This window comes from Staurois parvus, unplaced genomic scaffold, assembly GCF_062004578.1.
Source record: "Staurois parvus isolate SC_StPar_1 unplaced genomic scaffold, SC_StPar_1.0 ptg000097l, whole genome shotgun sequence".
Classification (NCBI taxonomy): domain Eukaryota; kingdom Metazoa; phylum Chordata; class Amphibia; order Anura; family Ranidae; genus Staurois; species Staurois parvus.
In genome coordinates this window covers 7,296,885-7,315,476 of record NW_028317893.1, presented here as the reverse complement: position 1 = coordinate 7,315,476, position 18,592 = coordinate 7,296,885, and the positions used below count along the sequence as shown (strand labels likewise).

The 18,592-nt window shown below is 44.3% G+C and overlaps 1 protein-coding gene across 2 annotated transcripts in view; it reads right to left on the bottom strand.

Annotated features, from left to right (window-relative positions):
* The window catches only part of RNMT (RNA guanine-7 methyltransferase), a 62,505-nt gene extending 45,427 nt beyond the window's left edge, over nt 1-17,078 (bottom strand). Inside the window, exons 1-3 of one of the 2 annotated variants that reach the window (XM_089671064.1) lie at nt 16,928-17,057; nt 10,398-10,536; nt 402-520 (exon numbers count right to left, since the gene is read on the bottom strand). In XM_089671064.1, coding sequence (XP_089527190.1) covers nt 402-431 — 30 coding nt within the window. In that variant the 5' untranslated portion in view covers nt 432-520; nt 10,398-10,536; nt 16,928-17,057. Of the gene's footprint in view, nt 1-401; nt 521-10,397; nt 10,537-16,927 lie in introns of both variants that reach the window. The other variant, XM_089671062.1, reaches the window with a different exon arrangement.
* Nucleotides 17,079-18,592: the final 1,514 nt, after the last annotated feature.

Below are 18,592 nucleotides of genomic sequence, written 5' to 3'. Positions count from 1 at the left end.
GACTGATAATTTCTTTGTGAGTCGGCAAACATTCAAAATCAGCAGGGGATCAAATACTTATTTCCTTCACTGTAGGTGAATGAATACATGGACATGGGGGGGATTGAACAGCCATGACATCACAAATTGCAGCCACAACATTTAAGCCCATCATTACAAGGTAAGGCATACAAACACAGGGAATAAAGCTACGCTAATGCCTAGTTAAAACATTTGAAAGTGTACAATGCCTTAAAAAGAACAAACATAAATGTAGAGGGTCTTCACGCAGGAATGTAGAATCCTGGAGATGTGATTTTAGAGATGAACATATTCGACAGGTAAGAAAAAGGTGGGGTTCAACGTTTGTACCTCTCCCATGCTTGCAAATTATACAAATTAAATATATATAAATGACATACAATTTCAGAGTTTTGATTTGTTCTGTCCATTGTAACGGATAAGGTCGTCTTTGTCTTTTATTCCATAAGGATTCACATACTCTGTATGAACTATCACCCCAGAAATATTCCACTTCTTTCTGCAATTGAAAGAAAAAAAAAAAAAATTAAATTAGACAAACCATTGGGTCAATGGACTGAATGTTTCAAAATTAGCAATATAAATGGCATCCTGAGGCAGTTAACAATACTTAGTTTATTAAGCCCTTTAACATGATCTACAACACAATTAAAGAGACACTGCCCCACCAACCAGAAGAGGGCAATAAAATCTAATACTATGTATTACAGCTGGGAGTCCCTTCTCCCACACCGCCACTTTGAAAATGCATGTCTGCATGCACAAGATACCTGTTATACAAGAAAAAAAAAAAAAAATCCTTCTGAGAGTTTGGGGAGAAAACTTTTTTTTTTTTAATTCAGCAAATTAGATTAGTGCCGTACGCACTACATTATGACCCAGAACATGCATGCACAGTATGAAAATACTGCAAGATCTCACACCTTAGATATAGGATCCCCCTGACAATGCTAGAGAAGTTGTCTTCCCAGGGGCCATTGGTGTAGCTGGGCTTACGCTCTAATGCCTTAGTTTTTTAAAACAAAAATCATTGTACAGTGATTTCACATCAGCATGCAAAGATGCATGCTGATGTGAATTTTAATAAAATGGGATAAGGTCACAGTTAGAAAAAAAAAAAAAAAAAAGTGTGGACATATTTCCCCCCCAATTATGCCTACCTATTTGGATGCTGCATTGGTCCAATGCTGCATCGGTCCCCTGCCAGCTCTAAGGGCGAGAACTCATATGAAAGCTGATCACCGAGTTCTCTCAACTGCTCTGAGCAGAGAGCGGTGACTGTCAGTCACCGATCTCTACTCTGCTCCCCCCAGCACTCACTGAAGCGCTGGGCTGTGGAGGGGGAGGGAGCCATTGGCTAAAGCTCTCAGCAGCTCGCTGCCACTCCAGACTCTGGGCTGGATCCAAACTTTGAAGTTGGCATCTTTCCCCAGTCTGAATCGGCTAAGTGATGTCAACCAACAGTGGACTTCAGCCCACTGTCGGCTGAAAATGGGTCACAGGAGTGCAGAACGAACTGCACTCCTGTGATCCACAGGAGAAGTACTGCCAAAAGAGCTTTGGTTGTACTTCTCCTTTAAGTACTTTTTAACAGATTTCTAAAGTATGGCTACTTTCATATAGTAGATTGCTTAGTAGAAGTAAATAAACCAGATTTGTTTAGGCAACTTAAATCTCTTCTTCATTTTCAAAAGCAAATATTTATCTTTTATTCATCCTTTTACTGTTTTATTTAGACTCTGAAAGCAAGATAAACCATCCTGTGTAAGCTGTGAATTGCTCTAGTTGTAGCTCATGCAAGGCTATGGACTTTCCCCATGTGACAGTGCAGGTAACTGACCTAGCGCTGTCATATGCTTCTCCATACCTAGAAGCCATAGTAATGGTTTTTCTTTTGACAAACAAAAGCTGAAAGAGGGCTTAAAGCACACCTGTTCCTTTGGTTTGCATGAACCTTTAAAAAAATATATATATTTTTTGCTTTTGAAAATCTATAAAGTTTTTGATAAATTAAGGAATGGTTAAAGCTGAACTCCTGGCAAACCACTAAACACTGAAACTACACACGTGAAATGGTAACCGTTTCAGTAATCAAGTGATTTGTATTCTGAGACTTACACAGCCTTCCCAGAAAGTACAGTCCTGCATTATAGGGCAAAATAAAAAAAAACACACACACAAACTTTTCTTGGCTACAGCTGGGTAAAACTTAGAGGTCTTGTCTCTGCCCTAGTTAGTGACTGGACAGTCAAAGGAAAAGCAACAGAATGATGAGCATCTGTCACTCTGTTCTCTCCCTATCAGTACATGAGCACTGCAGCACAATTGCTCTTTATGGCTCTTTGCAGGGGCTGTGCAAAGCGTACACTTCAAATTTAGGTAGTGCTCTCAAATTTAAAAAAAAAAAAAAAACGCAATTATGGGCAAATAATTTTTTCTCCCATGCAGTGGGGCTGTGGCTGCACTGCATGGGTTAATGGCTCATTTTGTCTAGGGGAATTCAGAGCAGAGATATACTTTCCTAATCTGCAGATCTTCTGAGCACAAGACTGTTCCCTGCAGCTCCTGCCCCTCCGCAAGCTAGCGGTCTTGTGAATAAACTATTCCTGATGTCATAAAATATAGTGAGAGTACTCCTGCACCAACTACACTCAAATTGTAATGTTTAACTAAATGAATGATGTTGTTAGAAAATCTATAAAATTAATATTCAAAAATGGTGACTGTCACTTTACATTGCTGCTGCTACCACCAATCTGCGTTCCCACAAAAAATATGACCAATAATATGTGATGTAGCGTTGCTGACAGATAAAAAAAAAAAAACATGTATAAATGTGTAGATGAATTAAACCATAAAAAGCATCAATCGATCAAATTGTACCATGATATAATGCTGACAATCCATATATGGTGAATAAAACTCATAAGTACACACTAAATAGTGATAAAAAATATAAATTCAAAAAGTTCATTCAATTCAAGAAAGTGTGTGAACTATCATATAACATATCAGTGATTCACATTTGTGTCGCAGACTATGACATCTTAGTGATCTCAGAACTCTAACCTCCAGTTTATTATGCTACGTGTAAATAAAATATCTCCACTTTTGGTTTATCTCCTCCAACCACTAGGGACGCTCAACTCCTCCCTTTGTTCAGTGATTTGTCAGTATTAGAGCATGGTATAATTTGATGGATTGATGCTTTTTATGGTTTAATTTATCTACACATTTATACATGTTCTTATCTGTCAGAAGTGCTACATCACATATTAAATTCCTGATGTCATCACACCCGTAGACCAGCTTTGGACGTGAGGACGGCAGAACTGTTCATCGGTGGACGTGAGGAGTGTGGTTTTTCGGAGCATTGAAGGATTGGGTAAATATAGTCTCAGTGTGCCCCTAGACAAAACGAGCAGTTAAGCCATGCAGTGTGGGCACAGCCCCACTGCATGGGACAAAAATAAATTTTTCATGGAGTTCTGCTTTAATACAGTGATGCATCAACTTGTCTTTTGTCCCTGTCAAGTTTTTTTATGTTCTTTACTGTGTCCTATTAGCAAGATATTTTTTCTTCTCCATCCTCAAGACAAAAACACCTGGTGAAATCAGGAAATTTTACCAAATCACCAGAACAGAGGGTGAATTTTCTCAGCAGGGACACAGACAAAAATCGGACAGGGGTTTAAACTCATCCCTACTACTTTTGCGTGAGTGCGGCGATGGAGTGCTAAGACGCAGTTAAACACAGCAGTCTAATTCATGCCTTCTCTGCTTTTCACAGGTAAATGCTGCCATCTCCTCTCCACTCTTAACTACAACGCATAGACGTCTGTTAATTTCAGAATAGTGTATATATATTTTTGTCTATGCCGATTAGTTCTCACCTCCAGTTGCACTCTTTTTTTTATGACTGTAGTCTGTGTCTGGTCTGTTTGAGAAACATCCCCCCCTATTCATGCGATCCTTATCAGTTCCTGATTGGGGCGGAGAAGAGTGCTCATTTGACCATCTCCCTATAAATTTATGCAGGCCATAGATGGGTCGAAAATCTGACCATTTTTCTTTAAAAAAACAAAAAATCGGTCGTTCAAGGGGCCGACGTTACCAGCAACGGTGAAGAAAAAAAAACACGGACGATTTTCATCCCGTCTACAGGCGGCAAAAAGTGACCCTGCAGAGAGCTCCGCTATTTCTTTGACAGTTCCTTGACATTTTTAGCGGTTGCAACAATGTATTTGTATCCATTTAGGATACAGATTTTTTATTCGGAAACAATAGATACATTGTTGCAATCCTCCTCCTCCTCCTCATGCGCAAATTTTTTTTATCGGTAAAAAGATCGGCCGATTTGCCCATCATTGCCGTGAAAATCGGCCGATTTTTTTCCAACTTTACCGATAAAAAAATCTGACAAAATACCGAAAAACGGCCGAACAATTAGCCCACTAACAATCTGAAAATCGGCCGATTTTATTTTCGGACGAAAAATCGGCCGATTTACGACCCATCTATGGCCTGCATTAGACCAGCTCATGGGGGGAATCACGGATGGGGGGCACAGTCACAGATGGGGTGCTGCTTTTGCGTGAGTGCTGCGTTGAAGGAGTGCTAAGACACAGTTAAACAGCCGTTTAACTAAAGCAAGATAACAAGCAGCAGGAAGATACAACAAGAAACTCTACTGCATGCTGGACAAACTGCAAGCAAAAACCCTGGGAAACATCTCTTACAAGTCTGAGTTCCACTCAGTGTACCTTTTAATATGTCCCCTCTACTCCTTTTCATATTACTATCCTGCGTTCCCAAAATCTCACATCTTTACCCCCTCTGCTCCACCCCCAAAACTTGTACATCTCAACCTCACTGCTACCATCTCCCTACTACTGCTCTAATCACCTCCTGCTGATACTTCACTCTCCTGCTGACCCAAACACCAGGACTGGAAAGCATGTGCACTAGTGGACATCTCGCTCCCATGATACTTTCCTTACCCTTCTTCTCCTAACCTCTGGGGATCTCCCCCCAAACCCTGGTCCTCCAGTATTTCACCCCCACACCAGGCATCCTCTTTCTTCCGGGAATAGCCGCAATCCCCTCAATTTAACATCAGTCATAGTGCTCCTAAAAACCACCCTCCCTTTTTCATGTGCGCTCTGGAATGCCCGCTCTGTCTGTAATAAGCTCACCTCTGTCCATGACCTTTTGTCTCCCGCTCCTTTAACCTACTAGCAATTACAGAAACCTGGCTCCAAGCAACAGATTCTGCTTCTTCCACAGTACTTTCCTATGGAGGCCTCATTTGGACCCACTCACCCAGACCCAGTCATGCACCGCCCAGGGGGATCTCTAGGGACCCACAGAACGAGATTCCCCAGGACTCGGAGTCTAAGTCCCAGTCTGCCTTTTCACCAGAGCCCCTGATGGTGGGGATAGACTTGGTGCAAGACTGAGACCAGGTCGCGGTCCCTGAATGCACCCAACTGTGGTAGAGGGGTCCCGCTGAGGGTATGTGCCAGGGGTGAGCCTGATGTGAAGGGCTGACAGGTCCAGGACCCGTGCAGGATGGATGGATGACAGTCAGGGGTAAAGCGTGGTCAGACAAGCCGGGTCGGTAACTGTGGAGGCAGATTGGTACAGAGCAGTAGGCGAAGAGTAAACAGGTCACGAGCCAAGGTTCAGCAACAGGAGGTCCAATAACATAGGGGTAGGCAGAGGAGTAGTCAGGGATGAGCCTGGGATCAGAGCAGGAGATAGACAACAGGAATCAGGACATGCAGGTTTGGCAACTAGGAACTCACTTCAGAAAACAGATGACAGAAACTAGACCTTGCGGCAATCTGATCACCGCCTGGCTAGTTTAAATAGCGCGCCCTGCACAGTCATTGGTGCCAGGCATGCGCGCCGAGTGCGCGGCCGCAATTGCCGCCGTGGGCGCCCAGGTCCTAGTGCCTGCACATTGGTGCGCCTAGGCAATCTGTGCACGATCAGACCTGTGCGCCGCGGCGAGACGTGCGATCCCTGACAGACCCAGTGGTCAGAAAGGTGGTGGAGTTGGTTTGCTTCTATCGCCACTGAGCATCTTTCAAGTCCTCCCTAACCCTCCCTCTCTATCCTTCTCTTTTGAGACTCACTGCATCCGGCTGTTTTCTCCCATTTCTCTGGGGATTGCAGTGATCTATCGGCCTCCTGGACCAGTGTCCCGCTTTCTTGATGATTTCTCCACCTGGCAACCCTACTTTCTCTCCTCTGAACTACCTATCATTCTCGAAGATTTTAACATCCCTATTAATGTCAACAACCCGGCTACATCCCAATTCTTCAACCTAACCTCATCTTTTGCATTAGCACAATGTATACAGTTCTCCACTCACTCTGATGGGAATACATTAGACCTTGTTTTCTCCCATCATTACACTCCCTACAACCTCACAAACACCCCCTTTCCTCTCTCTGATCACAATCTCATCACCTTCACAGTGTCCTCATCTTCAAACACCTATCCCTCCAAGCGACGAACAATTACTCGCAGAAACCTTCACAACTTGAATCCTGTTCCTTTCCACTTTGCAACTGATCAACTCTATGACAGAATCTCTCCCCTGTCCTGCCCTGGCCACTGCTGACTACAACAGTTCGCTTTCATCCACATTAGACTCACTTGCTCCTCTAACACCAAGCATCAGGCCCCGACCGTTACAACCTTGGCAGACTGACCACACCAAAAAGCTTAAACGACAGTCGTGCGCTGGAGCAATTTTGGCATAAAACCAAATCCCAGCAAGCATTCACCCTATATAAATCTGCTTTCGTAACATACAATTCCTCTCTTCATGCTGCCAAACAAGCCTACTTTGTTACTCTTATTAATACCTTGTCATCCAGTCCTCATCGTCTCCTCTCTACTTTTAACGCTCTACTTTCTCCACCTTCACCTCTACCCAGTACCTCACTCACTGCTAACGAGATTGCAAATCATTTCAAAAACAAGATTGACGCAATTCGTAGGGGCATCGCCGCTGCACAGACATCCATCCCACTTAGCATATCTTATACTAAACCTCAACACTTTACTCTTTTGACCTTGCTACTACTGAAGAGGTCACTAAGGTTTTCTCAGAAGCCCATCTCACCACCTGCCCTCTGGATCCTGTCCCCACAACTACTACACCCTCTTCCATCCTATGCTCCCTCACTCACATCTTCAATCTTTCCCTCTCTACTGGTGCCTTCCCCTCTAAAGCATGCGCACATCACTCCTATACTTAAAAAGTCCTCCCTGGACCCCACCAACATGAACAAGTTAAGACTCATCTCCCTGCTGCCATTTACCTCTAAACTCCTAGAACGCTTAGTCTACAATCGCCTGAGCTCCTACCTCACCAACAACAACCTTCTTGACCCTTTACAGTCTGGCTATTGCTCTCTACACTCCACTGAAACTGCCCTAAAAAAACCCACTAATGATCTACTAACAGCTAAAACCAATGGCCACTACTCTGTACTCTTACTACTCGACCTCTCTGCAGCTTTTGATACGGTTGACCATCCCTTCCTCCTCAAACTCCACTCTTGGCCTCAGAGACTCTGCTCTCTTGGTTCTCCTACCTATCGCAGCACTCCTTCAGCGTTACCTATAACACTGCCTCCTCCTCTTGACTCCCTCTTTCTGTAGGGGTCCCTCAAGGTTCTGTCCTTGGACCGCTACTCTTCTACACCTCCTCCCTTGGTCACTTGATAAACTCCCATGGTTTTAAGTACCATCTCTATGCTGATGACACAAAAATCTATCTTTCTACCCCTCACCTCACCCCTTCAGTCTCCTCTTACATTACTAACCTACTAAGTGACATATCGGCATGGATCTCACACCACTTCCTCAAACTCAATCTTTCCAAAACTGAGCTCTTAGTATTCCCTCCACCCGTGCCTCCTCCCCTGACTTCTCCATCAAGATCAATAACACAATCATCAGTCCCACCCCCTCATGCCAGGGTACTAGGTGTAATCCTAGACTCCCATCTGTCTTTTCACCCCCAAATCCAATCACTGTCCAAATCTTGTAGACTTCACCTCCGCAACATCTCCAAGATACGCCCCTTCCTAACCTCGGAAACCACCAAAACATTAACAATAACGTATAAAGCCATTTATAACTCTGCCCCAAATTACATCAATGATCTTGTCTCTAAATATCACCCAAACTGTACTCTCCGCTCCTCGCAACACCTCCTGCTTTCTAGCTCCCTTGTCTCCTCATCCCATGCTTGTCTCCAGGACTTTTCCAGAGCTTCCCCCATCCTCTGGAACGCTCTACCCCAATTTATCAGACTATCGCCTACTCTGCTCACTTTTAGGCAATCTCTGAAAACCTGTCTCTTCAGGGAAGCCAATCCTGCCCTCAGCTAATAAATGAATCTTCTACTCTGCCAACCAGTCCATCCCCCACAGTTAGTACCTTTTGTACCACTAGCCCCTCCCTCCTAGATTGTAAGCTCCAAGGAGCAGAACCCTCCTTTTCCCTCTTGTATTGAACTGTATTGTTGCTGTATTGTCTCCCGTTATACACCCTGTTCCAAATTATTATGCAAATGATATTTTTCTCATTTACCTAAATAGTTGATGTAAATAACAGTCAGCATAATTCTCATGTTAACTATTAAGAGTACAATTCAAATTTTATTGAACAAACCTTCTAACAGTATTTTTTTTTTAAACAAAAACACTTCCAATGCCCTGTTCCAAATTATTACGCACAGTAAGTTTCAAAACACTTTATAGGTTGTAAAGAACTGAAAATTGTCATTTGTTGTGTTTGCAGCATATTTACTGAAATCAAAAGCTATTTCAAACTTTTAACATTTTAACTTTTTAAACATTTTAACAGGTCACGTTACATTTTAACATAGGACCCCTTATTTGATAGCAGCTTCACAAGTCTTGCATCCATTGAACTTGTGAGTTTTTGGACAGTCTCTGCTTGAATTTGTTTGCAAGATATCATAATAGTCTCCCAGAGCTGCTCTTTGGATGTAAACTGCCTCCCACCCTCAGATCTTTTGCTTGAGGATGCTCCAAAGGTTCTCAATAGGATTGAGGTCAGGGTAGGATGGAGGCCACACCATGACTCTCTCCTTTTATCACCATAACAGCCATTGATGCAGAGGTATTCTTTGCAGCATGAGATGGTGCATTGTCATGCATGAAGATGATTTTATTACGAAAAGCATAGTTCTTCCTTCTGTACCAGGGAAGAAAGTGGTCAAACCCCACATACTTTGCAGAGGTCATCTTTACACCTTCGGGGCCCCTAAAGGGGCCGACCAGCTCTGTTCCCATGATTCTGGCCCAAAACATGACTCCACCACCGCCTTGCTGACGTCGCAGCCTTGTTGGAACAGGGTGGCCATCCACCAACCATCCACTACTCCATCCATCTGGACCATCTAGGGTTGCACAGCACTCCTCAGTGAACAGGACTGTTTGAAAATTAGTCTTCATGTATTTTTCTTCCCAATGCAGCCATTTCTGCTTGTGAGCATTGGTTAGTGGTGGCTGAATAGAAGGTTTATGCACAGTTGCAAGACTCTGGAGGACTCTACACCTTGATGTCCGTGGGATTCCAGAGGCACCAGCAGCTTCAAATATCTGTTTGCTGCTATGTAATGGTATTTTAGCAGCTGCTCTCTTGATCCGATGCATGGATCTGGCAGAAATCTTCCTCAATGTGCCTTTATCTGCACGAACCCGTCTGTGCTCTGAATCAGCCATAAATCTCTTAATAGTGCGATGATCACGCTTACGTTTTCGTGAAATATCTAATGTTTTCATACCTCGTCCAAGGCATTGAACTATTTCACTCTTTTCGGCAGCAGAGAGATCCTCTTTCTTCCCCACATTGCTTGAAAATGGTGCTCTGCTTAATAATGTGGAACACCCTCCTTTAGTAGTTTTTCCTTAAATTGGGCTCACCTGCCAATCTAATTATCACAGGTGTCCGAGATTTTTTTCAGTGATCAAAAGAGCCCTGAGACACAATGTCATCCATGAGTTAAACTGAAAAACAAAATATTTAATCTTTGTGACACTTAAATAGAGTTTGCATAATAACTTGGAACAGGGTGTATTGTAAAGCGCAGAGCAAACTGTTGGCGCTATATAAATCCTGTATAATACTACAGCCAGTATTTTTTTTCTTAAATTGCAGAAGAGACATACTATAGGAGTCAATTTTTAAAAGCTGTAAACCTACCCTTCACCACAAAAATCTTCCAGATGCAAGTGTTAAATTAGTGTTTGTTTCACCAACAGTAAATGTTTAGCGAAAATCACAATGCCCCAATGTCTCTTCTGCAACAAAAGCTTCTTACCTTGCAAACTTCTTTAGAGTCTACACTGAACTGCACATGCACAGCTCATTGTACACATTTCACATGCCTCGGTGCTGTGCCTATATGAGAGTTACATCATCCCGAGCCAGCCAATGAAGGAGGAAGAATATGCTGAACCCTGAAGAAGACCAAGCAAGAATATCAGCACTGATGAGGGAACGTTTGCAGATTTTCGTTCTGCTATAAAATAGAAATGCTGCAGAACAACATACCCAATAAATGCTACTTCCCCATTGACGAGATACTTTCCAAACATTTTCAACTAAATCCCCATCTAAATACATTTGTGTCACACAACCTCAATGCACCAGCTTATCCACATCCTATGTGTGTGGACAACATTGCTGAATCTCATAGCACAGAGACGTCCATGACTGACACTGCTGGCTGGCAGCAAGTTCACTCCCAGCAGCCGCAACAATATCATAGAAAGGGGCTAGAGCTGTGCGGTCAAGTGACTACATAGAAGAAATTAATTTAGATGGCAATGTAGTAGAAAGAATCTTTGGGGAGTAACCAAGCAGTGGAGAAGGATCATTTAAAGTGGAAGTTCAGAATACGTAAGCACTGGTCTCGACAAATCCCAGGTGCCAGGTCACCATGGTAACCAGAAATCATGGCCTAGCGCCTGGGCACTGGTCAGCACATTCACTGCCAGCAACTCCCACTGCCCTACACCCCAGAAATGCAGCTCCAGGAGCCAGGCAACTGATCCTTCTCTCTCTCTCCAGTCTGCTGGTCTCCATAGTTTCCCTGGAAGCAGGCAGTAGGCTGGGCTGGAGTCCAATGTCCGGCTGTCAAGGCTGGTGTGAGTGACATCGCAGGGGGTGGCCAGGCTGGTCGCTACCGGTGGCCGCTATACGCTCCCCCAATGCCTGAGCAGGGTCTAAGGAGGAACTGCTTCTCTCTAGGGGAGCTCTGTTTGTTCTTCTGCTGCCCACCGTGCCCAATTCACATTGCCGCCAAGCTGGCCTTCTTCCCCCCACAGCTCACCTGGAGCACACATTGAGCAGGAGGCAAAGGGGGTTGGCGGGAGTTGAGACTTCCACCAGCCCACTCAACGCCAGAACCAGGCGCGAGCAATTCCCATTGCCAGACACCCCAGACATGCAGCTCCAGGCGCCAAACAGCCGATCCAGCTCAAACATCCAAAAGCAAAACAAAAAAAATCCAGCTCTGCTGCTTACCCACAGCAAAGCCAAAGTTTCTTTCTTCCTCCACACACTGGCACCCACGTGCACCTTTCGCTCCCTCTCCCAGAAAACCCACCTCCGCTGTGCAGAAAGGCTCCCCCATACTGCCCTCTCCTTCGACACCAGCCAATCCATGCATACTGTGGCCCACCCCTCTTCCTCATCGCTAGTCCCCACACGTGGCTCTGGAGGTGAGCAGAGACAGAATCTCAAACCCAACAAGCCATCCCATAGCATGCCCACCTCCAGTCCTCTCCATGCGCAAATTCAAGATCTGCCATCTGTCATCTAAAATAAAGCAGTTAGTAAAAAAAATAAATAAATAAAAATCTGCCTAACTTTTTTAGCTGGCTCCTAGATTCAAAGCACATTTGTCAAGCCCTGGGTAAGCATACAGATCTTTTCTGTACAGGGTTAGATAGAAGAAGCTTAGAATGAGAGTGGGAGTAGGTTTAGTCTTAAGCCGGCCGTATATGGATTTAATCTCAGACGGTTGAGCAAGCATCAGCTGAGATGCGATCCATGTATGAGCAGGTTTGTTATCTGGAATTTGATTCACCAGTTGACTTCAGTACAACCAGCCTGTCAGATTTTTTACATGAAATCAATGCCAGAAGCTAAAGCTGCAAGCACTGATTATTGTGTTTGGCGAGCAGGGAAGGGTGCCAGCAGAACACAATACCATTGTGGGAGGGATTCCCCCGACAACACCGACTGTGGTGATGGGGAGAAAATCACATCATCTATAGCTTGCACTTAGAGCTTGACTGAACTTCCACCTTAACAGTTATGCCGCTGTGTTGTTTTTTTCTTCCGCTTTGAATATAAAATCACAGTAGTAATGTAGTTTAACAGGGGAACCGAGGTGAATATGTACTCTTAGGCTACATCCACATCTTGCATTTTGTAAACGCATGAAAAATTGAGCTGCGGTTTTTCCGCCATATGCATAGGACAGTACCTTGTTGAGCTGTTTTTTAGCTGAATGTCTTGCTGCATCCATGTGACATTTTTTCACACAAATAGAGCTTACTTTTGGTGGCATTTGATCACCGCTGAGGTTTTTATTTTTTTGGATTATAAAAAGGAAAAGAGACTAAAAATTAAAAAAATAAATAAAAACAGTATTTTTTACATTTCTGCTTTAAAACATACCCAGTAAAAATTTTTAAATCAAATTCCTTCATAAATTTTGGCCAAAATGTATTCTGCTACGTCTTTGAAAAAAAAAAAAAAATCCTAATAAGTTTATATTAATTGGTTTGCATGAAAGTTTTAGCATCTACAAACGATGGTATATACACTGGAATTTTTTTTTTTTATTATATACTACTAGTCAGTTGATCAGCAACTAATAACGGGACTGTGATAGTGCAGCGTGCAATCTGACACCAACTGATGCTGGGGGGAGCTGACTAATTGCCACTAATACAATGATCAGTGATAATATACACTGCCACTGACTGTATTAATTACACTGGCTGGGAAGGGGTCAATATCTAGACTGATCAGAGGGTTAAGTGTGTGTGTGTGTGTATTATGTTCTGCTATTGCTAAGATCTTTGTTTCTCATCCATGCTTGTGAGATCGATCCGTCTGTACAGAACCCTTTGTTGACTGTCAACACAGGGCTCTGGGCTGTGACTGGATGCAGCCAATCAGCAGGTTCCAGCCATGAATCATTGACTGGGGCTGGTAACTTTAATGCAGAAAATACAAAGCTAGTCTCTTCTGCATCAACAATCCTGCCAGTTTTTTTTTTTTATCATCAAGTTTCCATTTACGTTCTTTATAGGGTTGCCACCTCATCCCTTTAAAACCAAACACCTCTTCACGTCGGTGCCTCCCAGCCCTTTAAGGGGTTTCAGATGCTGGGAGACAGGGCAGGGTTTAAGGGTCATGTGACCGCCGTGATTCACAGTCACGGCGTACACATGATCGAAAAAGGTCCCGATTGCAAGGGGAGAACGGAACCTTTCCATCTTAGATTGTAAACTCCAAGGAGCAGGGCCCTCCTAACCCTCTTGTATTGAACTGTATTGTTGCTGTATTGTTTCCCATTATATTGTAAAGCTCTGAGCAAACTGTTGGCTCTATATAAATCCTGTATAATAATGATACCCCAACATATGCGCTGGGAGCACAGAGGGCGTGCGCTCAGCGCATATGTGTTTTCCAATGGTACTCAAATAAGTCAAGGCCCAGCCACCGAGAGGGTACATATCAGCGTACGGTCGGCGTCAAGGGGTTAAATTACACAGGATCTGTGGGCAAGTTAATGCACACAAGGCACTAAGTGCAGGGATGTTGCATTCATATCGCCCAACGCATGTAGTTCAGGATTTCGGAAATGCAGTTTTTGTTTGTTTACCTTTAGCCCTGCTGCAGGCAAGAAGCAGGGCTCACCTGTCAGGTGCAAGCATTCGGACGGCAGCACTTCCGCCAATTGCTTCCACAAAGTGCCAGCCTCTCCGCCGCGCCCCCACGTGTGAACCGCCCCCTGCCCCGTCTCCCAGGCTTCGCTTGCCCATCTGCGGGCCCGGGACCAGCTCACCGCCGTCGGCTAGAGGAGAGGGAAGAGAGCAGACACGTCCACTCCCCTACTTGTCCTGACCCAAAAGTGACGTTATGATGTCACTCCCGAGTCCCCGTTGAGAGATTCCCGGCCATCGAGGCCATGAAAGAATGTAATGCAGTGCGATGTGCACTGCATTATATTCAGTGTAGTACAGGGGAGACATTCAGGGTGTTTTAGACCCTGGATGTCTCAAAGAGAATCTGACACCCAAGTACATAACATCCCCCCCCCCCCCCCCATGACAAAAAAATAAAAAATTGAGCCCCACATATATGCACAAACATAAAAGCACATGCTTGGGCGCCTACGCATGATGTCAATTGCAAAACACATGTTACATATCTCCACGCATGCTAGGATGAGAGCAATAATTTTAGCACCAGATCTCCTTCGTAATGCTAAACTGATGACCTATAAGGTGCTTTAAAAGTGTTGCCTAAAATATAGGGTACTGAAGTTCCTCGCCATTTCACGGGTACACGCAAATTTAAGGTTTGACAAGTTGGATATCTATATACTCTGTGCAACCTCATCTTTTACAAAAAAATAGGGTAATTTGTTTTTATTGTGCCCTAAAACATACTTATATTTTTTACTGAAAAGTTGCAGTAATATTTAGCAACATAAAAAATTTGAACCACCACTATTTTATTCTCTAGGGTCTCCGATCTCAGAAAATATATAATGTTTGTGGGGTTTATGTAATCTTCAGGCCTAAAATTATTATTTTTAATCTTGTGCAAAACACAAAAACGGCTCTGGCAGAAAAAGGGATAAAAGGAGAATTCATTCACTCCCCTTTCCTGAGGAGCAGTCAATCAGTGCTCATTACACTGCAAGGTATCTCTTCTCCCTGCTAGGCCCCGAGTGCGGTGCTGGAGACAAACAGGGAGGGGAGAAGGAGAAACAGCGGAATGTTAAAAAATATTACACGTTTAAGTCGCTATAAAGCCTTTTGTTTTTAAATAATTGCTGAAAGAAAGAAAAAAAACCCTCCAATTTAAATACGGTTTTGGTTAAAAATTTCCTTTTTTTTTATCTGGAAAATAGATTGTCATGAGGGACAAGTAGATTGGGACACCGATTTAGTCCCTGGACAAGTAGTTTCAAAACTTTCCACACGCCTGTGAATTTAATGACCACCTTAATCAGCTCCAGAACCTGTGTAATTAACCACTTCCCATCCACCATATAGCATTTCTGGGTAGGAGGCACAAGCGAGCTGCGTGCGTGACCTAACTGTGCTGCCAATCACCGGGTCCCAGCCGGTAATTACTCGCTAGTGCCCAGTATATCCAATGGGGAGGAGAGCTGTTTTGTTTACTAGAAGTCCTCTTCTGTGTCAGCTCGGGCACACTACTTTGGTTGGCTGTGCACAGCACAGCCATCCAAAGCAGTGTGCTTAGAGTGAAGCAAACTGACACAGCCCCCTATGTAAAACACTTCCAGCACACAGTTAACCCTTTGATCGCCCCTCACATTAACCCTTTCCTGCGCAGTGCCATTAGTACAGTGTCAGTGCTTTTTTTTTTAGCACTGATCACTGTATTGGTCAATAGGGATGTAAGTGACACCAAGTCAGTTCCTTCCAGCGTCATAAGTCGCTGATCGACGCCATTACTAGTAAAAATAAAAATTCCAGTACCTATACTGCCAATTGTAAGCGCTATAACTTTCATGTAAACCATTTAATTTACATGTATTGGGATTTTTTTTTTTAGCAAAGACACATAGCAGAATGAGTAAATTAGATTTTTATACTGAACAGGTTTAACCCCTTCGCGCTGGCACCTTCTGGTCCCTTAGGGGTTTCAGAAGCCAGGAGGCGGGGGTTAGGGTCATGTGACCGCCGTGACAGTGAGAAAAGACCCGATCGAAAGAGGAGATCGGACCTTTCCGTGAGTACCGTACGTGTGCCCCGGGAGAGCGCGCGCTCTCAGTACATGTTCTTTTTTAATAGAACGCAAATGCTCGGCATCTAGGCCCAGACGCCAGGAGGCCACACATTTGCATTCGGCTGGCGTGAAGAGGTTAATAGCAAAAAGTCAAACATTGTTTTTTCCCATAAAAAATTTAAATTTTTTTATTAATAGCGCAAAAAATAAAAACATAGGCGATCAAATTCCACCAAAAGAAAGCTCAATTCGTGGGAGAAAAAAAAAAGGACATCAATTTCATTTGGGTGCAGCGATGCATGACTGCGCAATGGTCATCAGTTAAAGGAACGCAGCGCCATAAGGCAAAAAAATGGCCTGGTCAGGAAAGGGGGTAAATCCTTAGGAGGAAAAGTGGGTAACGTGTGTTTGGTTTTAAAGGGATGAGGAAGCAACCCTAGTTCTCTAGGCTGCAGCATGGTGCGAGGTAGCGGACTGCGTTGCACTGCACTATAATTAAGCCTGGTGCACGTTCTTGCAGCACACACCCCCACAACACAGACAGGTAGGAGATAACACATTCTGCCATGTCTTCTAATGGAATAGCCGCCTGACACAGTCCTACTGCCCCTGCTGTGAATGGGCCCTAAACTGGGGATGCAACCTACAAGAGCGCAGCACAGGCCCAGACGAGGAGATAAAACCTGCCAGAACTCTGCCTCATTACAGAGAAATCCCGAAATTCAGTGCAATGAAAAAAAGCGAACGCGTTCCCAGGAAGCCTGACTGCTAGGATTCATGAAGCCCCGGCTGCTGCTCCCTACACTCCCCTCCAGGTTACCCTCCACCAATAATCCCCCTTACCCTGTACACAGGCCGGTCACACCACACAAGCCGGCCGGATCACTCCGCTCACGCCAATAACAAAGCAGCCTGCGACTCTTCTGTTTCCTGCGCTTCTCCAGTATCCGGAACAGACACCAACGAGACTGGAAACTCCTGCCTCAGTCAGTCACCGGGCGTCCCCATCGGTGTGGAGGAGGAACTGCACAGCATTGATATTGCGGTTAGCACAGTTTCAATTGTCATTGTATTGAAAAATACAAAACTAGAGTAAATAGTGGCATCTAGTATGAACCCGGTGCTTTTGTTATAAAACCTATACACTACATTAATGTGGTGTCTTTTATATATTAGTAAACCTCCCTAGTAATAGAATACATGGCTTGGGTTAATGGATACTCTGTGTATTTGCTGCTCTGCGCCATCTCTTTAACCACTTGCCTACCAGGCACATATACCCCCTTCATGGCTAGGCCAATTTTCAGCTTTCAGTGCTGTCACACTTTGAATGACAATTGCGCGGTCATGCAACACTGTACCCATATGAAATTTTTATCATTTTTTTCACACAAATAGAGCTTTCTTTTGGTGGTATGAACTCACCGCTGGGTGTTTTATTTTTTGTGCTATAAACAAAAAAAGAGCAAACATATTGAAAAAAAAAAGTTTTTTCTTTGTTTCTATTATAAAATTTTGCAAACAGGTAATTTTTCTCCTTCACTGATGTGCGTCGATAAGGCTGCACTGATAGACAGCACTGATGAACACTTATAGGCAGGACTGATGGGCACTTATAGGCAGCACTGATGGGCAGCACTTATGAGCTGGTACTGATATGCAACAATGATGGGCACTGATAGGCGGCACTGATAGGTGGCACTGATGAGCTGGAATTGATATGCAACAATGATAGGCACTGATAGGCAGCACTGCTGGGTGACAGTGTCGGTACTGATGGGCAATTATGGGTGGCACTGATGGGCACAGGTGGGTGGCACTGATGGCAACAGGTGGCCGGCACTGCTGGGCACAGATGGGCAGCACTGGTGGGTGGCACTATTGGGCACTGATCATCAGGGCACTGATCATCAGTGCCCTGATGATCGATGCTGATCCCTCCTCTGTCAATTGCCGGTTATCGGCAGTACTTTCCTCACGCTGTGACTATGTGAGGAAAGTGCAGCCAATAACCGGCAATTGCATTTACCGGTGATCTGTTGTGTCATTTGACACGGCTGATCACATGGTAAAAGGCCGCTGTGATTGGCCCTTTACCACATCACGTGATCATGAAGATTGCCAGGTGCACGCCCCCGGGGGCACGCAGGAGGGCACGTTCTGGGAGGGCGTCATTTGTAAACAAAACAATCATCCTCCCCATCTTGAGATGCTCGGTAATCTTTGGGCGCCGGCGGGTAATTACCGGCTGGGACCCGGTGGTTGCGCACGCCCCCTACCCGCAAAAGCAAAATCATATATGTATATGTGCTATAAGGTGGTCGTTAGGTGGTTAAAGGCTTACCAACAGGTAAAATATGACAAAAGTACTTTACTACCACCTCAAATCGACGGGTTTAGTTCTGCTTGATGATTCATTGCTGTTCAGGGGGCTCTGGGCTTCAACAAAATGGCAGCCTCCAGCAAGCAGAAACAAGAACAATGCTGGAGGCAATTTAGAGAACTCAC